The 26,032-nt window shown below is 36.9% G+C and overlaps 1 protein-coding gene across 1 annotated transcript; it reads right to left on the reverse strand.

Moving 5' to 3' along the window:
• Positions 1-8,660: 8,660 nt before the first annotated feature.
• On the reverse strand, positions 8,661-23,843 carry LOC133859350 (pyridoxal kinase). Its single transcript, XM_062294735.1, has 13 exons — positions 23,725-23,843; positions 23,515-23,617; positions 19,345-19,438; positions 19,097-19,201; positions 17,905-17,988; positions 16,964-17,037; positions 15,676-15,740; positions 14,918-14,981; positions 11,264-11,329; positions 10,407-10,463; positions 9,611-9,655; positions 9,457-9,510; positions 8,661-8,905 (listed from the first exon to the last, which is right to left on the reverse strand). Exons 1-13 carry the CDS (start codon positions 23,790-23,792, stop codon positions 8,765-8,767), a joined length of 1,020 nt encoding a protein of 339 aa, XP_062150719.1. The 5' UTR covers positions 23,793-23,843; the 3' UTR covers positions 8,661-8,764.
• Positions 23,844-26,032: the final 2,189 nt, after the last annotated feature.

Raw genomic sequence — 26,032 nt, forward strand, 5'->3', positions numbered from 1 at the left:
CCTTTATTTCAAGTAATTTCTCATACTTTATGAAATCTTTCTTTATATGCCTTTAATTTTCCTTAATGCAAAAGAAATAGATATCTTAATTTCCATAGCATTTCTTGGCACTTTATTCTCATGTTTTAATTGTTGGACATAATTGCATTTATCAATTTTTTCCTTAACATGAGTAACCATGTGAACAATTTATGAATTCTCCCATCTTCTCGAACATACATGGTTAGAAGTTCATTTTCCAACCAATTATCCTTATGTATGCCACAAGATAAAATATCATATTTAGAAGAGAGAATTCAAAATGAAATAGACCAATAATAACTCAAAATCTCAACATTTAGGGACTTAAGTCAAGCTATTATATTCTTCATTCCCATAATGGGATTAGAAACACTTTTGAAACTGTAAAATGTTTGTCTTTAAAGCCTTTTCTATTAGAGTGTTGGCCAAAGCTTTATTTGAACTTAGTAAATGTTCATCAACATCCTTTATAAAATCTTAGGCCTTAAAACATTCAGGAATAAATCTCTGATGCCTTTGGTGACATGAGATTTCATGAATATCCAACTTAAGTAATTAAATCATTCACACCGTTCATGCTTAATAATCTTATGTGGCATACTTAATTCCGTGGGAATAGGTGGTTCATCTACACGGAGCGCCAAATATAATTTCAAACACCCCAAAGTGTAAAAGCACATTTTCTACCAATAAGTAGAGTAGTAGGAATAACTGCAATGACCAGGAGAATAAAATAAAAAACACTTTAATGCTATGAAGTAGTTTTATTTTAAATTAGCCAATGCAAATTTAATAGTAAATTTCAACCTACCTTTAGGCAAAGGTTACATCACGTATGAAATTTACTTTTTATTAATAAGACTAATAAAAATTTAAATATTAATAAATAAAATTCTCCGTACCTTTGGGCCTAAGAGAAATTTTACTTTTAATACTAAATTTGTTATCTTATTCTAATTAAGTCATAAAAATAAAAATAAAAGGGAAAACTACAATTTACCCCCCCTAATGTTTACACCAATTTGCAATTCTGGTACCAATGTTTAGATTGCTTCAATTGCACCTTAGAAAGTTTCAAAAATTTTCAATCTACCCCCTTCCGTCCAATTGCTCCGTCTGATGAGACGGAAGTCACACCATGTGCGCGGCACATGCATATTTTGGTCTAGACTTACCGAAAATACCCTTATTTAAACGGCAGCGTTTCTCATTCAAATTCTTTTATATTGAAAAACGGTGCCGGACCAAAAATTCCCAAAAAAAAAAAAAAAAAAAAAAAACAGAACACCAAAAAACTCAACTCCACGTCGTCGTCTTCTTCGCAGAGGACCGCCATGCGCTCCTGAGCATGCTTCACACGTCCGTTCATCTCTCAGTCTTTTGCTGACACTTCTGCCTCCATTGTCGACCTTCCCTTCCCTTGAAACGTGGCTAGTTGCATGTACCATTTTCATGCCACCGCTTTTCTCTGGACCTTTTCAAATCTTTATTTACTCGTCAGAAAGCTTTTTACACCTCCGCAAAACTTCACCACATTTCTGATCTTCTCCTGCACATTGCACCCATTCTCTGGACCTTCAAACCACGACACTCCTCTCCTTCCTTTATTTAAGCAATCATTCTCGCCGTTCAGGACGTCAGCAACGAGTTAAATTTTCAGAGATACTCGAGCTTCAAAGTTGTTCAACTCAAGAGGTAGTTTCAGAGCCCTCTTTCCTATTATTTTATTTAGCCTTTATTAATGTTTTTTTCTCTCCATCACTCGCAGAAGACCTTTTTTTTTTTTTTTTTTTTTTTGTTGTCTTCTTCCCTTTCTTCTTCTTTTTTCTGCCTCTTTCTTGTTGTTATTTTTCATACCTGAAGGAAGTCAGAGAGGCAAGAGGGAGAGGGAGTAACCGAAAGGCAGAGAGAGAGAGAGTAAGAGAAAGTGGGGGAGGAAGAGACCCAGCCGGTGGGCTGGCCACCGGACTGGGCGGAAGACGCCGCCGGGCCCAGAGGTCACGGCCCCGCACCGGCGACGCCACCGGAGAGCGTTTTCCGGCGACTTCTGGGTCCCTATAGTATAGAAAATCCGTCCCCTGTGAGTATTGATTTCTGGGTTTTTTATTTTCTAGGTTTAGGATGGAAAATTTAGGAGGAAAATTTTCTGATTTTATTGAAGGATTTTCGGTGAAGAAGAGAGAAACTATCGGGTATTGAAATTTCTGAACTTTTTCTGAAGAAAAACCGTAGGGGTGTAGAAGAATTCACTGGGTAGACTTTCGGGTAAGAGTTCTCTTGAGATTTAATTTTTAGTATGATTTTCTTTTGATTTGGGTTGATTATTTCTGGAATGGAGAAGATTTTCTGGGTACCGTGATTTTGGGGGTTAAACCATATGGGTGTGAAATCAAAAAATTCCAGATTGTTTTTCAGGTAGAGGAACCGGTGGCATGAAGGTTCTGCTTTAAGGAATCAAGAGAATGAAAGCTACCATTTTCTCTAACAAAGCCTCGGCCATCGTCAGAGTCGGTGAGTTGAAAGAGACTGAAAGTTTTCTTGTATTGTGTTACAAAAATTCTTTCCAAATTCAAGAAGGTGTAGCACAGATTCTTTCCATAGCCGAAGGCAACAGTAGAAGCTAGACCAACGGAAGAAGACGACGACGTGGAAAGCACCGGACGATAGTGGTTTTTTTCATTTACATGGAATGCTAGGTTTCATTTTACATGAGGGTATTTTTGTCCCATTTTTTGGCTATAAGTCACGTGAGGCGCACTGACTGCATTTCCGTCTCATCAAACGGAGCAATTGGACGGAAGGGGATGGATTGCAAATTTTTGTAACTTTCTTGGGTACAATTGAAGCAATCTAAACATTGATACCAGGATTGCAAATTGGTGTAAACATTAGAGGGGTAAATTGCAGTTTTCCCAAAATAAAAACTTCAATTTGGGGACAAGTAATTAAATTTATGAATTAATTACAACACAATTGTAATTTTTCTATATGAAGTTCATATGTTTAATCTTGAGACAATTATCATTTAAAATTTGGATGCTTTGGTTTTTTCAAAATTATCATAATAATTACGACTTCATTAACATCTAACAACTTTATAGATGCCCATTAATAGTCAAAGGAATAAAACAAACCAATAAGAAAATGAGGTAAACCGCATTCTCCAAGGTACAACCAAGTGAGTTCCCAGGAAAGTGAGGAGGGGGTCACAAGGACACTCTTAAATCCTAAGACTTTCTTAAACATGGTTTTTCTAGACATTGCATTCATGGATAGTATCGTAAACACACACCACCATATATGGTATTGTTAATTATTCTTAAGTCTAGGCATCAAGCAATTTATATTTAAACAATTAAATATATTCTTAAGTTCATGTATTAAAAAACAATAATTTTAATATAGAACAGAGTAAATCATAAATCGAATAAAACTATAATATTAAAACATAAAACCAAGCATAGTTTAATGGTTTGACGCTTTGCATTTTATGGACTTGAAGGTTCCAAAATCCCCACATGAGCCAAGTTTTTCTTTATTTTCACAAAATCCAAATGGACAGTAGTATTGGGCTGGCCCGGTTAGTGTCTGAATAGAGTTGACTCGGTTTGGGACAGCTCACTTAAATGGCCTTTTTTAAAGAAATAAAAACTGGATGGGCTAGCCCATTCGGGTCAGCCCACTTAGTGGCCCGTGACCCGAAAACCGTAGAGGGTTGAAGCCCTAACCCGAAAAAACTTCGGGTCCGTTTGGGTTTGTAATTTCAAAAAGTGCGATTTGAAAAAAGTGATTTTTAAAAAAGCAGTTAAGCGTTTGGCAAAATCGCAGTTTGGCATTTAAAATCGCAAATTAGCCTTTAAAATTCTGCGTTTTCAAAAAAGCATCATCTTACCTGCGATTTAAAAAAGCAGATTCTCTGCGTTTCAAATCGCAATTTTTAAAAACCCAGTTCCCAAACGATTTATGTTTAGTGATTTGGTTTAAAATCGCACTTATTGTCTACGAAATCGCAATCCTAAACGCACCCTTCATTTGAACCGAAAAATATTTTGCATCTGGCGCCATTTCCCCTTCTTCTTCCTCAGATTTTCTTCACGCCGGCTTCCCCTTAAGCCCGTTACTTCCTTATGCAACGGCCCTTCGAGGCCACTGCCCAGCTGCAACGGCGACCCAGAGGAGTTGCCGTTTACCCAGGAATCGGGCCGCCAATTCCGGAGACTGGTTCAGCGGCCTCTCTTGTCACGGATTGACGCCGACGACGAAGAGGGTCGGCGCCTACCGCATGTGGCGGAACCCGCTCAATGGCCGGGGCTTAGGAGATCAGCCGGTGGGTTTGCTGTGTTCGTCCATGGGTCTCTCATGTATACAGTAAGTTTCACAGCAAAAAAAGAAACTTTGTATGGTGTACATATTACACATGCTCCTTATTCCTTATTTATAAGTTAGGTTAGAGACTCATATATTTTAATTAAGTTGATTTCAAATCAATTTAAAGGATTCTATTACGGTAATTAAATTAATTTAAATTACTTAATTGTATATACTATTTATTATTAAATATAATAAATAATATATATTTGACATATAGGCTGTATACGGGAAGATAAATCTAGCATTTAGATCAATTTCTTTATAAGGGTTCTTTTTCTTAAATTTAAAAATTAAAATTAAAATTAAAAAAATCACAAAAAGTCTAATGTAGCATTCCCCAAGGCATTATTATAGTAAAAAAAACTCTCTCCTCTCACGGCTCTCTCTGCACATTGCACGCAGCCCCTTCTTTGCCAAAACTTCCATGGATGCTTTATCCTAGACCTGCAAAGCTTAAAATGAATTCACTGTTTCCTCGCCAAACAGAGCTTTTCTTTTCTGTTTTCTCGGGAAACAAACAGAGCAGAAGTTTGAATTCCAACCAGATTTTATGCGATGTGTGAAAAAAGAAAAAAAAACAAAAACAAACAAACTCTTGATTTTCGCTTGCTGCATCTTTTTTTTTCTTTTTCTTTTTTTTATAGAACGAGAAACAACAAATGATCAAAAAGATTGTATGAAATGAAGCTCAGTCGAGTGGAATTCACTGTTTCCTCGAGTCCTAAGCCAAACAGAGCTTTTCTTTTGAGGAGAAGACGAGGGATTAAGAGCACTATTCTCAATGGAAAAACCCATCCCCGGGAACAGGTGGCCTTCTCCTCCTCCTCTTGGTTTAGATTTAGCTTTTGATCCACCCCCTTTCTCCTCAGACTCTGCAACTGACCGAGAGAGAGATGGAGTGAGTGAGAAAAACAGTTTCTCCTCAGCACTGCAACTGACCGAGAGAGAGAGACGGAGTGAATGAGAAAGACAAAGAGGGACAGTGAGAGACAGAAAAGAGAAAAAGGAAAGAAATGATTAAAAAAAAGAAAAAGTAAAAATTAATATTTTAATGATATAAAGAAACCTGTTGCAGAGTGCTTTCGTTTAGAAAAAAAATAAATAGTTTTGTTTCATACATTTAAGAAAAATATATGGTTGGAAGCAGTGTGAATACTTTAACGAAACGAGGGATTTGTTCGTAAGCACCTAAAACTGGGACGATGCCCCTTCGCAAGTATGTCTGCAGCGCCGAACCTGATGCAGTTTTTTGGAGTCTCAAAGCACCGATTGCGTTGGAAAATTGCGCTCGTGGACGGTGGGCTAGAGCAAAGGGACTCGCAATGATGCAGAGAAGATGCTTGATAAATTGCTGAAAGGTGAGGTGCAGAACGCCAAAGAAGCCATCCACTGGGTCACTGTCTTCTTCCTCATCTTCTCTCTCTATCTTTATCTTGAAATCCTAACTTTCTTCTTCAAGACTGTGGAAGAGAAAATCGAGAATGGATTCTCAGAGTGTTATATGTGTTGTATTGCTGTTGAGTGCGTCTCTGGGATCAGCGGGAGACATAGTTCACCACAATGAGGACACTCCTCAGCGGCCAGGCTGCGACCACAACTTTGGGCTAGGGAAGCGGCTATTGAGCATGACAAGCTATTAAAGGATGGTTCAGATGAAATCCTAAGTTTGGAAGGTATTGGTCGTTCTAGTGGTTTTGTCGATGTATATAACAGCAGCAATTCTCTTCGTTTGCATTGGTGGGATGGAGGGCCTGCAGACCTGCTTTGTAGCTTTGTGATCATGTTTCATATGGTTTGAAATTGGAGCTGTTGTACACGCGTTGGGTTTGAGAAGAAAAAGTAAGGATGGACGTGAAGTGCTTCTTGCAAATTCAATGGTAACTTGTGGCTACTGCCTTATGAGAAGTGCTATACGTGCGTCAAGAGTCCAGCTGGAGTCCGGCTCTTGACCCACGTGGCACAGAGACGGAGAGACAGCGACTTGGGAGCCGGCCGAGGGACGATTCAGGTCAAAGGGCGCCGGTCGTTGGGTCAGAGAGCGCCGGTCGTTGGGCAGTCGGTGGGCGCCGGTCGTTGGGCGGTCGTTGAGTGGTTGGTGAGCACCGGTCCGTCGTTTGGAGAGAGAGAGAGAGACAGCGAGCTGGGAGCCGGCCGAGGGACGGCGGCGGGAGAGGGTGAGATTTGGGAATGGGGGGAAAATTTGGAAGACGAAGACTAGATTGAATTGGACAAGAGTTTTCTTCTTTTATTTTTGAAATTTTTTTTTTAAAAAAAAAAAAAAAAAAAAAAAAAAAAAAAAATTAATATGTGCCACGTGGGTCAAGAGCCGGACTCCAGCCGGACTCTTGACGCACTTATAGCACTTCTCGAAGACGTGGGAGAGATGTACATGGATACGTGCAATAGACGTGCAATAGTGGGTCGTGGGCTACATGTATTGGGTTAGGGGTAGTTATTTTAGTAGTGGGTCAATTATGTTATTGTAGTAGTGGATCAGTTGAGGTCCAGTAAAAATGTTAGTGGTTCAGCAGTGATTGAGTTCTTGTATTTAATTCAGTACTTGAGATTAATAAAAGGTAACTAGAAAATTATCCAAAGATTCACTTCTTACCGTGTGTTTGAGCGTAAAGGAGGGATTGACCCCTTGAAGTGCCAAATTATTATTTTTCATTGTCTTTTATCATTATGTCTATAAGAATGAAATTCTCAAATTTCCAAGCTCATAATAAGTCCATTATATCCTTCGGCTCTTTCTTTTATATATTTTTCAAATATATTTGACACTACAATTTACAAATGTTGATTTACAGAGATTTGGCCATGGCCAATAAAAAGAACAAGTCCCACACTCTTTAGGCGGCTTCTTGGAAAGCCTAATATGCTCGCCTATGTGCCCTGACTTTTGAAAGCGAGAGAGATGACACCGGGCAGGGAAAAGAAAATTGTTGTTCCTCCAAATAGCATGGGTTTGCAACTTCACGTAAGTTCCCTTTTCCAATAAAGGGAATGCTTTTGTACTTTCACCAGGTCGATCTCCTTCTTGTAGTTTCATGAGCTCCATCATCCATGCAGTTTGGCATGAAAGGCATGAAAACCTCCCCCTCGATCGTCGGCATCGAACTGCTGAACCCCGCAATGGGTAGTTCGTCTAGTTGTAGGGATGAGCAACTTAAACATCATCGGACTATCGAAAACCATTGTCGCAAGATAGTGGAGATGCTCTTATAGGTCCGACTTGTCAACAATATGGGAGAGGGCAACATCCGTATCTCTCTCGCCTTGGGTTATAAGTGACTCTAGCTCCTTTGGGAAGTCGGTGTTTGTTGTGACCCATGACCGCATAATTGCACCTTGATCGACCATGAGGTAAAAAATCACATTGCATTACTGTAGTATAGAAATTAACCATCAACTATTTAACCTTCATCTTTTGTCGGTCTACAATTTTGAAACCTATTTCAGAGTCGTATTACAATCGATTGGAATTTCATGTTGCTAAGCTGCCCAAATTTTTGACAAAAATTTGGGCATCCTATATAATTGAGGAAAGTTGCACGATCCATCTACTCCGAACAAGTGAGTCAAGATAATTAAGTAGGTCTTGCAATCCCCCTCCACTTTCACTGTCCAAATTTCTATAAAATGCAAGCATCCTAATAACGGAGGATCCTTATTCATTATAATTAATCGTTGTGTAACTATGGACCGTCAAATTTAACTCTTTTGGTCACAACAACGGATCAAGATTCTTAGCTATTTGCTGCCCGAATTGTAGCAATTTAGGAAACACATGCAAGAGACCCATATGAAACCCACCTGCTCGAGTAAATAATCAGACAATTCAAAATTTATTTATATAGATCGGCCTCGTATGAGTCTCTCACAATGTGATGTCCAAATTACTAAAAATCTCAATCCCACATTAGCACGTACCAAAATACCAAAATACAGTGAAGCAAGTGTAAATCATGATGGCAGCGTGTTATTATACAATTTATACTCTGCTGACCACCACAAAACACAAACTAGTAGCAAAGTCATGGCTTGTAGGGACATTAAGAGAAAACAAAAACATAAACAGAAGCAAACAAAATAAAAAGCATTCTCTCTCTCTCTCTCTCCCACAGACTAAATGAAAGTATGTGTGATCTGACTTCTTCAATTTGCAAAGGAACCCCCAGTCGTCTCAATTGCCTTCTAAATAAGGCAATTTTTTTTTTTTTTCACTTCACAATTAGTATCTCTTTTTGTTTATGGAAAAACAAGAGTGCATAAAACCAAATTTTATTTTTTATAAAATATGCCTAAAGTATTGGGTACTAGTATCAGATAAAGCATTATTTTTAAATATGGTCTTGTGCATATAACCCATTTAGTCGTATTTTTCAGCTTTGAATTTAACTTGGGGATTGCGAATGTCATCCTGGCTTTGAATCAAACGAATCTCCAAACTGGTTGATTGGGGATCGTGTCCCGCGCTTCTATAGTCATTCACTGTCCTCTGCAAAAGTGCCTGCAAGGATTGAAAAATACCAACGATCAATTAACCATAGTTCAAAGAAGATCCAAATGCGAAGTGGAACTGCAAGGTCATAGTTTAATAATGTCAAGAGTAGCAGTTATTGTAATGACTTCTTTTTCTTCTCTTGCCACGTAGGCAGAAACATTTTATAGAGAGCCCATTATTCATCTCCTTTGAAATCAATTCCAGACCCTTTACTTCTTAATGATAGGGTAACTTCACGCACAAATCACTATTTAAACAGTTGAATTTGTCTTTTTACTTGATGGGTCTCATCCAATCTCTCCTTGAATTTACTTTCTTTCTTTTTTTGAAATTTGCATTCAGTTGATAGAATATATCTGATAATGAGATAAAAGTCGAGATCTAAATTAAACGCTCAAAGCATCAGATACAATATGTCATCCAACTTGATGTCTATAAACAAATTTAAGAGTCAATAGTGCAAGACAACAGAAGGATTATTATCATTCTAGAAACAATTCTACGACATTATCAAAGCAACTTCTAGTAATGAACTGCAAAAACAGCAAAAGGAGTACCTGCAAGCTTGATACTGCAAGCTCTGCTGCCTTGTCAAGGTTGTCAGGATATTTCTAGAAGAAATAAAGGAAAATTATTAGTAGAAAATAAAATGTTATTGCCAAGAACAAGTCAGTGTTCGGCTTAAGCAGGAATACAATTTAGAGGCATTACATTGCTCCAACCAAGTAGAAGAGCAGTTGTAAGATCTCCTGTTCCCTACAAGCATATGCATATATGATTGTCAATTTAGTGCATCTTGTAAGGAGATTGTTGTTGCAATAACAAAAACAAAAAATTGAATGCACAAATAAGGAAAAAGTTTTTCTTCATATTTAATAATCAAGGCCAAACTTTTTGACAAGAACTAAAATACTGTGGAACCTGACTTGTGCTTGATACCAGCTATAACTGAACTTTCTTCTATTTTCTACTGATGATAATGTTATGTCACTAATATAATATATTTTTTTTGTAAGTAAATAGATTTGATAATGAAAGCCTAAGCTCAGAAAAGAAAGAACTTAATGTACAAAGGATTTATTTTTTATTCTTTATTTATATACAATATTTCACTTTCTCTAAAAAAAATATTTTTAGAATAACAATAAGATTAATAGAATGAGAACAGGGCCATTTGACTGGATTTGCCCATATATTCTATAGTATTTTCTTTTCATGACCACAAAGCTAATGCAGATACAAGTAATACCATTGGAAAGTCAAATGCATCCATCATGAAACCGTGTTTCTAATGTCATCGCATTCAAGATTTCATAGATATACATATCACATGCCATGGATTTGCCACTTTTAATGTCTCAAATCCTGGGCTGGACCAGCGAAATTGTCAAATTCTCGTCATCTAGTTAAATGCTCAGTGCCAAAAAGGCAATTTCCAGTTACAAATCACTCTGTAAAACCATGAAAGTTTTGCAGGTGAAAGGAATTACAATTACCCTTTACATACCGTGAAATATGCAGGAATTTTGGGAAAAACAATCTTAAATTGCTCAGCAGCTTGATCCTGTCACATCAAGAGTTTAGTAAACACGTATTTACCATGATAATCAATTAATTGCTGTAAAATTATTTCCAAAATGCAAGTGAAGAAGTTTTAAATAGAACTTAAGACATACAAACAAAATGAATGCCATGTATTAGGAACACACTTGCAACATCCATTTTATTCAAGAGATCCAAATTAAAGCTAGCATTTCAAATGATTATTAACAACACTTGTTAAAGAGTTTTTTGGGAGGGGTTTACTTCATAAGAAACAAGAAAGAGATAAAAAGGTTCAAATCACATTTATGAAAAGCAAGTGGGAGGGAGGGAGAAATGAATGCTGTGTATTAGGAACACACTTGCAACATCCATTTAATTCAAGAGATCCAAATTAAAGCTAGCATTTCAAATGATTATTAACAACACTTATTAAAGAGTTTTTTGGGAGGGGTTTACTTCATAAGAAACAAGAAAGAGATAAAATGGTTCAGGGGGGGGGGGGGGGGGGGGAGAGAGAGAGAGAGAGAGAGAGAGAGAGCACCTCAAATTTCTATATATATAAAATATTTTGACAGGAAGCCATATTCTCAACAATCCATTCCCAAATAGAATAATATAGAAGAGTATTTGAAGGGACAACCACAATGGAATTCAAAGTTTGGAAATTCCTACCAACACCTAAGCATCCCAATAAACAAGAGAGGCAATATTCCAAGAAGGAAACATAAATAGCAGCACAGTTTCACACAAGATTTCAGAATGACCAAGTTTAAGCCAAGGTTGAAATCTCAAACCTCAAGTGCATCTATAATAGCGTACCTTTGCCTTCTGATGACTGCCAATAAGGAGAAGGTTGCCTTCTATATTTATGCTTGTAATCACAACCTGTGATTTATCAGAATATGTACATTACAACATAAAATTCAGAGAGAGATGTTAAATTACATATACATGAAGTTCATGAACAAGTTCCTTGCATGTATAAATTATCCGAATAAGCATTTTAAGGAATGCAAACATAAGTCAAGTCACGCAGCATGATGTGCCGTGTATGCAAAGTGGAACTGAGACACAAATTTCTTAATGCCCACAATAAAAACAATAGAGAATCTAGCAACCAAGAATCTGGATGTGTAACACATGGATCCCAGACTTCAAAGAAGACCAACCATGGCGCTTATGTAATGGAGCTATCTGATGGCATCTATGAGTGATAACAAATGCTGTCTTTGCCATATCATACTTAGTTGATGTCTATACAATGGAAAACGAATCTCACAACCCAGGAATACACTACCTGCACCTGTGAAAGTATACTAGAAGATCATCATTGCCTTAATAAATTGCCAAGAAGCTATAGGAGGTGACTGAATAGGTATTAGGCATTAGGCAAGGCTCTTAGTGTCATAAGACCAATAAAAAACAACGGTAACTCATCAGGTGGTTTGACCACCATGTGGAAGTACCCACAGACTGAGGGACAAAAAGACGTGATTTGGCCAGTTCAGCCATCAAAGTTACCTGTGATTCTTTCCATCAAAACTAAGTTCACTTCATCAGAGGAAACTCTTGCATGTGATGCCTTCTAAGAAAGAGCGCTATAGCATGCCCATGCTCATGCCACTGTATTAATAATTTTCACTTGACTGCAGCATTTTGCAGATTCAGAAATCAAGAATACATCTGCTCTTTTCTATGCAATAATACATGTGCATCTGGAGCAGGTTTATTGAAGGGGTGAAAATGATCTATACAGGAATCAGTATTTTTTCTTTTGATAAGTAATAAATGTTATTAAAAAAGCGAAAAGGCTCCCCCAAGTACACAGGAAGTATACAAGGAAGCAACCAAACCAGCCCAAAAAGAAATAGACCCAACAAACCCGCGAGACACTAAAAACCCAAAAGACCCAAGACCCACGAGACACGCAACGCTACATCATGTGAGCCTTGCCTTTCCGACGCCGGGAGGTTGCATAATCATCGCCATAGTTGATGGAGCTTTTCAAATTCAACATCTCCTTCTTACCTTTAGTCTTTTGACGCGCAACCATAGATCCCGATGAAACTCCTCTTCACTAACACGGGCATCCAGGATAGCCAAAAGCGGAGCCTCATCCTCTTCATCGGGCGGATAAACACCCAAAGAGAAAGGGGATACTCCATCCTCCCCATCCCAAACGTCATCACCCTGATCCCACATAACAACCTCACCAAACGGACTAAAACCAACCAGCCACTTCTGAGACTCGACCAGACAGCTCACCCTAAGGTCCTCACCTTTATCAATTGAAGGAGAGACGCAACGACACAAATGAGAGGGAGTCCCTACCACCACATCTTCCTTAACAACTAGGGTCAATGGCGACACGACCGGCACTTTAGGCGAAACTTGCCTTGCCGGTCTCAAATTGAGAAAACCCCCCTGTAAGAAACCTCTCGCCGGAGGAGTTCGCTTAATGACATCCTTCACAAAAGCTGCCACGTCGACAAGGGGTGGCACCCGAGAGCTTTGCACTAGCTTAGACTCCAAAGGAAGCTCTGACGCAGGAGTGGCACTTGAGAGAGGAAAATGAAACCCATCAGCAAAATCTGATATCATCGCTGCCACAGAATTGGAAAATAAACGCTCATCCATTTTCACAGCTTGACCTTCCCTAGCCTTCCTATAATACTTCAGGAACGGCTTTGAGGTCGATGCCATTGGACGAGAAAGAAGGAGCCTCTCTCCCAACTCTACAGCCCCTGAGGAAGAACCACTGGGGAAAAGGTGAACCGGAGTCGACATTGTAGCTGATTCTTGCTCAAGTAGAGATGTCGAAGGAGAAGGACCGGAGCTCACAGGGACAAGCCCATCCCGAGCAGTGGAAACCAAAACCATGTTACCCAACCGGTGGTCCCTTGAAAACATCTCAGACCCAAACTCTGGCAACCCCAACACCGAGCCATCCACCGGGTCAGACCCAAAACCTTCCTCCATCAAGATCTCTGGTGAAGCAAACTCATCGGAAGCTCCATGAGCTCCATGGGTAGTATTTATCAGCTGGAACTTGGAGATACCGTATTCTTTCTTATTCTTGCAACAGATTCTGGAAAACCAGACCATTAGCAGTTTTGTTTATTCTTTTTGCATTCACTATTTTTTTTTTCTTTTCACTGTCCCCAAGCATTAAGATTACAGTTAACTTGAGTGATCAATTTCTACCACATATTGATACAAATATATATGCCTCATTGATTTGAGACATTCGTATTCCAATGTCACCATCTTTCTTTTTTTTCAATTAAGTACTTCAACTCTACTTAGAAAGTACAAAGATGTGTGCAACCCTAGTACAAAGCCGTGTTCTAGTAAGTATAAAAGGTACTCCAATTAGGTCTATTGAAAAGATCAAGTATCCAACCTGCCCGACCAGACCCTATAAAACTGGCAAAAATCAGCCATACTCTAACCATGTTGGTGCCGGTGGTTGGAAGATAAGTTGACTTCCAAAGGAGGGTCGATTCGGAAGTCAATTTTATAAGGACGGAAAGCCAACCGACTACAATCTGTGTTTATCACCCTTATAACACTTTTTTTTTTAGGTGGGGTTTGCAAGCCACCCCCGAAACTCAAGTACTCGACTAACTTCAGCCGAGAGAGGAGCTCTAGGCATCTCCTCCCAGATCTCAGTGAAAATTCACAGATCTCAGCAAAAATTGAAGACACCCTATCTTCAAGATGTAGCAAAATCGTTTCTTAAATTTGAAGAACCAAAAAACCACATAAACCCTTATCTTGAACAATCGGTACAACGAGAATAAACAAAAACCCTGTCTTCCTTGCCATCACTCTCTTCCTCTCTTGCTCATGAAGATGTTGACAGCAAAATCCCCAATAAACTCCCTTCCTCTCTAGCTCACAAAGGTGTTGATAGTAAAATCCCTAATAAACCACTAAGCGCTGCTCTCATTCTCTTCAAAAACCTGGACAGAAACCCCAACCTCCAAAATCCCAGCTTCGCCTTCCCATTCCTCCACACTTCCTCCTCCAAAGCCTGTGAAAGATGCCCTGGATGTAGAGGCAATGGAGCGAGAGATCGATCTGGGAGCTGCCGTCATGGTAGGAGGCTCCTCCTACATCACTTTAGGTGAGCCTTCTCAACTCAACAAACAGACCAATCACCACCTGACACTTGTTGGTGCGTTGCGGGTCAGTACTTACCGACCCTATGGGTCAGTTCGGTTAAAGACATTAGCTTCCAACCCCAGTTGGGTTGGAAGTCGGAAGATTGCATGTTCCGACCCGAGGGGGTCGGTATATACCCCCAACTCCAATGACAGTATTCAAGGATAAAGTAGACAAATGACAATCTCCCATGATACATAGACTAAAGAGACCATAAATAAAGAACAAAACAAGAATCTTGCACATTCAAAAAAATGTAAGCATCTCAGGACTTGAAGAGTTAAATATGTAATGATATTACTAAACCTTTGATGGTCCTGCAGCATGAAGGATGTTACAAGCGTCACGGCCACCTCTTTCAGAGCCAATCCTGTGACAAGTATATCTTATCTTTAGGCACAAGAGCTACAGTAACACAAAGGCACCAGATAGAGTAAATGGATACAACCTAATCTTTATAACACATACTAAGACTCGTCATGAAGTTTTAGTAGTTTAAAACGTCAAGCACTAGTAGCTCCAAATGGGGACGAAAATGCAACCCCAGATAACACATGCTTCTAATAGAAAGACTAAGTGAACAGCAAAACAAGTGCAAATCGAAACCTATTCTCACATAACAATATATAAGGCATCAATGGATTCCTCCCATTACAGGTTGAGACATAATTTCACTTCTTATAAGATAATATTACGTATCTACTATGAAACTAGTTAAAAATAATTGATGCCGTCAAATATAATAATAATCTTCAGTTTGTCAGAAAGCCAAATATGGCCCTTTTAATATTAATTACAAAGTGAGTAGCAGCTTCTAGGTTTCAACATCTCCTACTCCAATTTTTTGTAGGTTATATTTAGTAGTTATTTTGTGGATACTTAACTATTTTTTAATCTGCCACACTTAATTTCACACATATTTCCAACAGCAAATAAGTGGAGAAGAAAAAGTAAAGGAAAATCACATATTGGTGAACTGTATACTATACCTAGACTTATCTGAAGGTAAGACTCAAACTCAACATAGCAAACTTCACCAACCTTATTAAGGTATCAAAAACTACCTGGAACAAGTCAACTGTTCTGCTTCAAACTGGTTGGGAGTCAACATTGAAGCCACTGGGACAACCTAATCATAGAGAGCATAAACAAAATGTAGTCATCACATCAATTTTAAGTCTCTCTAAAGATCTTTGCATTGAGAAATAATTAAATCAATGGGCAACCATTCATGATTAAATGATTACTCCAGTAGTCTAATATTTGGGATCTAACTGTCCCAAATGTCCAATACACGATTTCAACTATTTGTCTTACATAATAATCTGAGCTCCAGGCAATTTGAAGTGAATTCATTCTATAAGGTGTTAACCACCCAAGAGGATTCTTCCTTTCCTTGGAAGAGTATTTGGTGTGTAAAGGCTCCGTCGAGGGTGCCACTTTTTGTGGACAGTAGCCTTAGAAAAAATTCTGACACATGACAATTTGTGCTGGTTGAGTAGTGTTGTATGTGCAAGAAGAGTAAGGAATCCGTTGACCACCTACTATTGGATTGCGATGTTGCACAAGATTTATGGAGCTATTTTCTTACTTTGTTTGGGGTGGGGTGGAGTGGGTTATGCCAAGATGGGTGCTGGATTTGTTGAATAGCTGGGATGGTTTGCTGGGGTGTGGTCAAAGCTAAGACGATCTGGAGGCAGGTCCCTTTGTGTTTAATGTGAGTCTTTGGTGTGAGAGAGAATGCCCCGCATTTTGAAGATGTAGAAACATCGGTGTTGGAGTTGCGAAGAAATGTGCTTAACACTTTATATTTATGGATATCGGCTCATCATAGCCTGAGTTGTGTTACTTTTGCAGACTTTTTAAACTTATGCTATTCTTTTTCTTCAATTTAGGGCATCTCTTGTATACTTCATGTGTACTAGGGTTGTGTCCCTCTGCACTTTTTCAATGATAGGTCATTATTTATCACAAAATAAAAATAAAAATAATCTGAGCTCCAGAAGTAGGAGCATCCAAATATTCCAGAATTTACATTCAAGTTTTACACTACAAAATCTCAACTTACAAATATTCTTTTTCTTTTGTCACATCTTAAAATACAAATAATTATTTTGAAAGTGGAGATCTTACTTCTTTAATTTCCTTCATTACCCTTACCCTACTGAAAATCGTGCCACTTCAACATAAAGCAAAGGACATTTTGAGAAGATTACTATTTTTTTAAACCTTTTATTAACAATCGTGTTTTTAAAATATATATATATATATATATAATTGGGATGGAGGAAGTGAAAAGGATATGGTATCATAAGGACCCAAGACGAAAACCACGTCAACTGGATTGGTCACCTTCTCACGATATACTGACACCAGCTCTGGAGGGACATAGAGCTTTCCTTCATCACCCATCACTGGATCACAGACTAGACAAGAAAAGCCAAATTTCAATAAGATAGAAATGAAAGGGCAGTTTTTTCCCCTCTTTTGAGGAAAAAAAAAAATTACAGGCACATTCTATGAGGCACAATTTACATGCTTGACCTGTTACTCTTGAGCTTTAAAAAAACAAAGAAACACTATTCTAAATCTAGCCTAAATGAATGAACAGATACTGTATATATTATTTGCTAGAGTCAATAGTTTCTTCTCTTCAAGTCTCGGTCCATTTCTATGATCTCTTTTGATTTTTGTATTTTGGAGCACTTAGATAAAAACTCAATTCTAAGCTAATCATAATTGTCAGCAGCTGCAGCATCAACTACAACAGCTTTTAACAAAAATACTACAACAGCCAACAGCTGCGCCTTATCCAAACTAATTTTGTGCTAGAATGAAAAACCAAGTTCTATTTTAATATCATATATTAACTGCATTTTTTTTTCCATCTAACATAAATCAATATAATCTTTCAAAATGATATTTGCGCAAATGGTAAAACAACTGGAAAGTTTACATCATTGGAAAACACTATATTCAAGTAAAAAGGACAATAAATTTTTATTTTCATCTCAAGTACATCAATAAAATCAGTCAAAATGGTCTTCCTTGCAAAAATGGCTATACAGCTGGAAACTTTACACCATCGAAGAACAGTCTATTCAAGTAAAAAGTACAATATGTCCATATATTTACTCAACAAATCAAAACCTTAACTAACCACCTTTTACCAGTCACCAGTATATCTAGGTCAATGAATAATCCCAAAGTAATAGTAAAAGGACAAAACAAAGGAGCAATTGTGATTGATTATGGCAAAAACTTCCGAAACAATTAGAAGGTAATCTACTTACCATATGTAAGTTTCGGATTTACAGAACGAAGTTTCTTCACAACTTCCAATACAGTGTTCAAAAAAGAAACTGAACCAATATAACCTGCAAATAGACTAATAAGAAAATCAGATAAGTGAAGAAAAAAAAAAAAAAAACTACCAGATAACAGGAAAGGAATATTGCTCATAATTTTTATTTTTTTTTGATAAGTGACTATTGCTCATAATTTAACTTAAGAACAAAATACTATCAGAGGAAGATTCCAAATACAAGCATAGTTCTTTCGAAAACAGGGAGAAGTAAGTTCAATTTTCAACATACAGCACTACAAAGACTTTCAAGGAGCAGATTGAAATTAGAAAGAAAAAAAAAAACGTGGTGCCCCTCCTTTACTAGGTAAAATAAATGAAACACATAACTATCAATTTTCAAGCTGAAAACATCAGTTATTCCAAGAAAAAGAAAAAGAAAAAATTAAAATTTTTTTTTTTTTAAAAAAAAAAAAGATATCTATGATCAACATTTTCTATAGGAAGGGCCAGAAATGCCTTGCTTGCATTACATTGGGAAGTGTATTAACTGGTAATCAAATATTTCACACGGAGATCTGGCTATATGGTAATGGATATAAAATCATGAACATGACTAATGTTGAAAGGCCCTGATGGCTGTTGCAGTTAGTTAACCAGAAAGGCAAGCATGTCTTAGCACACAGTGCTCTTTTATGGGCACTACAACCCTCCACAGAACAATCTGGCAAAATGTTTCTCTTTTTTGCTTTTGGAACCATATATTCTCGATAGCTGCGTTTGGTCAATACTGGACCGTCAAAATATTGATTTTGACGGCCCAGCTCTCGAGGGGGCGCTCCATAGTATGATAATGGAGATTATTCAAATGTGAACCTCAACTATGTGAAACCATTTATTCATTTCTCAGATTCTTCAATGTCTGTAAAGTGTGCCATGTAACACATCAAAATTATTTTGGGGCTGCTAAGCATCAAGCAGAAATGACTGACAAAAATTACATGAGGTACAGGTTAACTTCAAACCAAATCTCTCTCTCTCTCCCCCCCCCCCCCCCCCCCCCAAAACCAAAAAAAAAATAATGCCACATACTTCATTCAGAGGGATATTCCAGCTACTTGGAACGCGAGACCAAATATCCAAGAATCAAATGACAAATACAGAAACTAACCTTAACATACCTGTCAATAAATGAGTGTAGTAGAACAAATTATTCGCTTCAAGACCTTCTACTAATTCCCATAGCTGTTGTCCATTCAAAACTTGGCCCTTAAAAGTTGGGTATCCTGCAATATTTTCAGGCAGATTAAACTACAATGGCACCTTCATTATATGTTGTCTGGACCTATACAGATTGATAGATGACATCGCACCGTATATCAGGCCTCAGAGTTACTGAGACTGAATGGAAGTAATAGTAGCAGCTTGCCTGTGTGGTTTGAGAATTGCACTGAATTAATTGGATCCACATCATAGCCTAATAGTTGGAGAGGGAAGACGGCTGATTTATTCCCAACGTATCCCTAAGAAATAGAAGCAACAGTGTTAGGTATAAATGCAGTCTCCTGTTATGCCAAGAGCACACGAACTGAAATGATGTTTGTGACTCCATATGGAATAAATTCTTCTTTTTTCCTTTTCTCTGACACATATTTTTGTATGTACGAGGAGAGAAATAAAAATAAATTCAGTACAACATAAATTTTTCTCAAGGTCAGGCTTGAAACAAATTGTTTCAGTTACAACAATCCCATGAGAAACATTTATTTAGAGCTCATTCCAAATGCTCTCTAAAATAAAATAGTTTTAGTCACACCAACATTCTAGAGAGGGTTCATGCACACTAATAATTAAAGAGGTGCTTCACATGAGAACTATTTGGATTTATTGTGATACAAAGGATGTCTTCAAATTTTAGAGACCAATGATGGCATAAATTTAAAGATACTAAGCCAGATATGAAGGTATAAGGATAATTATGAGATTTAATCTACTTCATATTAATTTCTGCTTTTAAAGACAGTTCCAAAATTAATGAGAAGATATATACATTCCTTTCTTGTGTCATGTGAATAATGGCATTGGCCCGGGAAAAATTTAAAATGAAAGAAACAGACTCAGCAAAGACACGTCATTATACCACTATATTCTCATGCACACCAAATGGATAGTTATTTAACATTTAGTTGTATTTCCTTTCACAACTCATCCCACCAAAGCACCTTTACAACAAAAAACCAATTTTAGAAAGAAAAAAACCAAATCTTGTTCATTTAAAAGGCAAAGTTATTTTTTTATGGCATATTCTTCCACTCCTCCTAATCCCACCAAAACCACCACATACGCTTTTATTTTAGAAAATATCCCAGATTTTAGAAATATATATATATATATATATATATATATATATATATATATATATATATATATTTTAAGATCTCTTCATTTGCTTCTAATATTACCTTTCTGGTACTTAAAAACACAACAATTCTTTTTTCTTTTTTCTCTCTTTTTCCTCAGTTTATAACTTATATCCTCTTTTTATACTTAAACAAAGAACATGTATCCACTGCTTCTTTGACACATCTAAGCCGCAAGTCGACCATTAGTCTAAAATGATGTTTTATCTTTAAAGCCTATGATAAAAAGTATCCTTAACAGTTTTGGGGGTCTCTACTGTCCCCAGCACAACAATGGAGCAAAGAATCACTTATGACAATGTTTCGCTATTTAAGAAACTTCCATAAAATTAAATGCCAATGACACCATCTAAACCGAACAATTTTCCTAGGACAATGTCTGTACTAATTAGATAACTTCCACCTACATTACATTTTACTTCTTTTAGTTCATCAATAAGTTACTCTTGTATACCAGGTTCATTCTTGGAACTCGATCGCACTTCCTCTCTTCAAGGAGATAGATGTAAAATTCAATTTTGGGTACTCTAATATGCATGCTAATGCAGGTTGCAATTTGTCCATAGAGAAGAACATGCTCTATGATACAAGTCAAGAAAAAGATACCAAGGCAGTAGCCACCCTTGACCCAACTACATTCTTTAGTGGTCACGACCCTATTGCTAATGATTCTTCTATTCCACTAAACACCTAGGTTATTTAATTTTACATAATGCCCAACCAAAGTGGGAGAATGGGATACCCAAACAAGCTAGACAATTGAATCACCAAGCAAGGTGGAAAAGGGGGAAGCAAAACAATAACATTGTGATATTATTTGTTTTGATGTCGGGGAACCCCTCCAAGGCAGGACCAATTCGTGTACCCACTCTTGTTTGGCAAACCCGGACCTGTGTAAAGCACCCCCTTCACACGAATTGGGTATGACTCCGGTTTCGCCAGCGGATGTGGCCCTAGCAAATTGTTTGCACCAAAGGAAATTCGAACCTTAGACCTGATGAAGATGCCACAAAGACCAATGCCCTTGCTACTTGAACCAACCCCTTGGGTTATGTACACCATAACATAAGAGATGGTGAGACATTGAACATTTCACTCAAATAATGGCACATAGGATATAGTGGTGCATCAACAATTCACCAACTATATGACCAAAATACCTTCACAACATAAAGCAACAGAACTCCCCTCCAATAGACATGAAACGACAACCCATAAAATGGTAATTGTTGGGGAATATGTGCCTTTTTTACTTTATAATCGTGTGAAACATTCCATTTAGGTTAAGTCAAATGCCACTTCCTCTCCTCGTAAGAATGCAATTGAGGGTGAGGTTGTGAGTCCAAGACCTACTTGTTGACATGCGAAACTTACCGATAAAGGAAAAAAGTTCCATTTTCGGTTTTCTCAATGGTATTTCTAACTCAAAGGGGAGATACAAGCTAGTAGCCACCACCACCCCAGCCACCATGTAACCCTGCCTCTATATACACCATACTCTTGAACTGTTTAAAACTCTTTTATTGAAGTTGCTCATTGTAACTGTCTATATCCTATCAGCATAGTAGATAGAGTATTTTAACAAAGCATGTAGTAGGTAAAGTATTGCATGTCAGGGATACACGAGGATCTTGTTTTCGGTTTCAATTTCTTGTCGATCCATAACTACAAAATTAGTTTCATTCGCACTATGCCACTGTATTAGGATTATTCAGTTCTATTTCTAAATTTGGGGGCAAGGGGTATAACTCAGCGGTAGCTGAACATGCGTACTATTTAATGGCATAGAGCAAAACAGGTGATGCCATTCCCCCGACAATAATGCAGACAAGACAAGCACAAAATATCCACAAGGAAGGAATACACAGCAACTGGCTATTTATCCAACGATTAAGTTGTCGCAATCTATAGAAAAAAAAAGAAGGTAATTGCCATAAAAGGTTCGACCGTGCCATAATCCTGTTGTTTTTGGGACGTTCAACAGTGACACACACACGCGCACACAATGCATTGGCCATTTATCTATTACCAATTTAACAATAATGGGTTGGTAAGAATTACTGAAAAGGGAAATAAAAATAAAAAAGAGAAAGAAAATGGGTTGGTAACAATAATGGCATATTAACACAGAGTCCGAGTGACGTAGTGAGGTGGGACCACATCAGGGATACACAAACATCTTGTTGTCGGTTAGAATTTCTTGTTGATACATAACTAAAAAATTAGTTTCATTTGCACTATGGCACTGTATTAGGATTATTCAGTTCGATTTCTCAATTTGGGGGCAAGGGGCATAACTTAGTGGTAGCTGAACGTGTGTACTATTTAACGGCAAAAAGCAAAACAGGTGATGCCATTCCTCTGACAACAATGCAGACCAGACAAGCACAAAATATCGACAAGGAAGGAATACACGGCAACTCGCTATTTATACCCAACGACTAAGTTGTCGCAATCTGTACAAAAAAAGAAGGTAATTGCCCATAAAATGTTCGACCGTGTCATAATCCTGTTTTTTTTTTTGGGAGGCTCAACAGAGACGCGTATATAATATTCCAATAAGTGAAGAACAATAAATTCTGAGGATATAACATACAATGCATTGTCCATTTATCTATTACCAATTTAACAATAATGGGTTGGTAAGAATAGCTGAAAAGGAAATAAAAAGAAAGAAAAAGGCATGCATTTGTAATTATTTTCTGAAATGCCATTTATTTTGAATCCTGTTACATGGTTGGAGGATTATAAAAATCCAAGCAGGTAGCACATATTCAATAGAAAAACAAAGCACGGCTCACATTTCACATAAATCATAACCATACTTGACATAACCACTCAAATAAGCAAATCATTTCTAAGTCAAAATCAACACCCACATTAAACTAACTGAGATTACATTCATAAAGTACCATTAAATGCTAAAACAAAAAAAACAAAAAAAACAAAAAAAAAAAAAAAGAGAAAAAAGAAAAAAGAAAAAGAAAAACAGAACAGGACCAACAAACTTTACTAATCAACTGGATTAAGGCATGCAAACTCCCGGCTCAGTCAATGTAATACTTTCGTTTTATCAGGAACAAAATTGAAAGGCTTCAACTTTCTGTTTCTCTGGCGGACTGCAACCGAATGGTAAATATAAAAAACAAAATAAAAAATAAAGAAAAAACCAGAAATACCTGAACTGTGTGAGATTGAATACTGAGAACTCGACCGGTCTCTGAGGGCAGGGCCAAGGAAAGGATCGGAGGTGCCATTTCTGAACTTCTCGAGCTCCTTGACCTTCAATTGCAATCAAAACAGCAACGTAGAAAGAGAACCTCAAAATTACTAGAAACAATCGGGAAAGAAAATCAAAGACTAGAGGATTTTCTCGGGAAAGATTTTACCGGAAAATGTGCCTTTCTGGGAAAATTCCCAACTGAGGATGGCCTATGAGTTGAGACCGAAATAACATACAGGGGGAGTCGAATCCTGGGAGATTTTGTTTCGTGGTGGTATTTATACTGGAAACAAGAATCTGACGTGGATTTGTTCGACGAAATTTCGGAACTGCCACTAGAAGCACGTTAGCGTACATTTGCGGAAAGTGCAAGGGTAGTTTGGTCAACTCGTTGCATGTCTGAGTCAAATTTGAGTTGCTGCACTGACCACGAGGTAACGTGCCTTTGTCTAAACATCATAAGTGTTATAGTTATTTTAATGGTCAATATTTAGTTTAAAATGTTTTATAAAAATGAGATGGAAAATGAAGTTAGATCTTGACCATTGAAAAAATTGCGGCACTAAGATTGTAATTTTTTTTACAGCACCTAAGCCTAATCCGTAAAGAGTTATGTTTTTTTCACAATTTTCGTATAACTTTTGTATAACTCTAACAACTTTTATTAAGATCAATAATTAGATATTTATAACTCACATATAGGAAAACGAATCTAATAATTTATCATTAAAAAAAAAATTGTTATAGTTGTACGAAATTTGGTAAATGGAACCTACTTCTATGCGATAGAGAAATCCCCCTTGTGAGTCATGTATGAAGATAAATCATGTATAAAGATAATCAGAAATTTGTTATTTCTACGTTACTATGATTTACATCAAGTCTTCACAAAGATATATTTGGTGTAAGACTCATGCATATGAAATTCACATGTATAAAATTCACATACATGAGTTTCAAACCTATGTGTTTTGGTGTAGAGTTAATGTACATCAATATAATGTAAAAAAATCATTATCCAAATAAAGATATCTAACCACTTAGAGACTTTTCAGAACGCTCTTTTTCCATTTTTCTTTCATATTTTACGTTATTTTGTTATTAGCATATTTTTTGAGAGGTGTTTTTAATAATTTGGTGAATTTTTTTTTTTGATATGATATAAATAAAAAATGAGTTTTGAATTTTTTGTGAAAAAAATTATTTGTTAATATTTTGGACTTTTTTGGTTATAAAGAAAAAAAAAGAAAGAATAAGATCTAGCAAACAAACCCTACATTTTCCTAGAGCATAAAAACCATTTTTTGTCTCACTTATAAAATTATAAGAGTTAGTTTATTCAGTAAATTGTTATGAAACTGCTATATAATTAAAATGACTACTTATATATATATATATTACAAGCAGGGATGGAGCCATGAATTCTTATGGATAGGGACTAATGGCCAAATTTTTTTTTTTTGTTATGGGCTAAATAAACTAAATTTTTATTTTTACCTTATATTTTTTTAATTTTTTAGAAAAAAAAAAAAAAAATTCTACCTAATAAATTTTTTTTTTTTTTAGGAAATTGTGGGGGGGGGGGGGGGGGCTGATTACAAGTGCTAATTTAAAGATTAAATTTCACTTTTATATCATCAAGGTAAGTTATATGACAATTATATAGTAGTGTACACAAATATTTGGCTCTAAATAAAATTCTTTACCCAATTGGTTTCTTTCACCATTTCAATCATTTAGTGTGTGTTTGGTAAAAGTTTTGGGTTATATACGATTTTGGTCCCTGAGTTTTAAAAACTTTATTTTTTTAATACCTGAGTTTTAATTCACTTCACAGATGATACCTCAATTTTGGAAAAATACCAAATTAATACCTTAATCAAATTTTCCGTCAAAAAACTAACGACCCGCTAGGTGTTAACCTCTGAGGGTTAACACGTGTTTTATATATAAAAAAATAATAATAATAATAAATCTTTAAAAATTAATTAAAAAAAAAAAGAAAAAAACTTTTTAAAAAAAAAAAGAAAAAAAGAGAAGGGTGGCTCAGCCACCCTCTTGACTAGTATAGGGTGGCCGAACCACCCCCCATGGGCTAGTTCGGCCACCTCATGGCAAAAAAATAATATTAATAAATAAATAAATAAATCAAATTTGGTAAAGGGTTTCGGCCACCCTCAAAGGTCAAAACCCATAAAAAAATTTGAAAGTTTGCCAATGGAGATGGCTGAACCACCCCCGTGGCCCTTAGGGGTGGTTCGGCCACCCCAAACCCGTCAAGAGGGTGGCTGAACCATTCATCTTTTTTCTTTTCTTTTTCTAAGTTTTTAATTTTTTAATTAATTTTTAAAGATTTTTTTTTTTTTTATTATTTTTTAATACTAAAACACATGTCAACCCTCAGGCGGGCCATTAGTTTTTGGATGAAAAACTTGATTGAGGTACTAATTTGGTATTTTTCCAAAACGGAAGTA

The sequence above is a fragment of the Alnus glutinosa genome, chromosome 2 (genome assembly GCF_958979055.1).
Source record: "Alnus glutinosa chromosome 2, dhAlnGlut1.1, whole genome shotgun sequence".
Lineage (NCBI taxonomy): Eukaryota > Viridiplantae > Streptophyta > Magnoliopsida > Fagales > Betulaceae > Alnus > Alnus glutinosa.

Excerpts from the sequence above, each read along its gene's own strand:
- LOC133859350 (XM_062294735.1), bottom strand. The coding sequence starts at position 23,792 with ATGTTATTTCGGTCTCAACTCATAGGCCATCCTCAGTTGGGAATTTTC. Across the intron at positions 23,618-23,724 it reads CCAGAAAGGCACATTTTCCG|GTCAAGGAGCTCGAGAAGTT; the intron begins GTAAAATCTTTC and ends TTGCAATTGAAG. Across the intron at positions 17,038-17,904 it reads AAATCCGAAACTTACATATG|TCTGTGATCCAGTGATGGGT; the intron begins GTAAGTAGATTA and ends TTTCTTGTCTAG.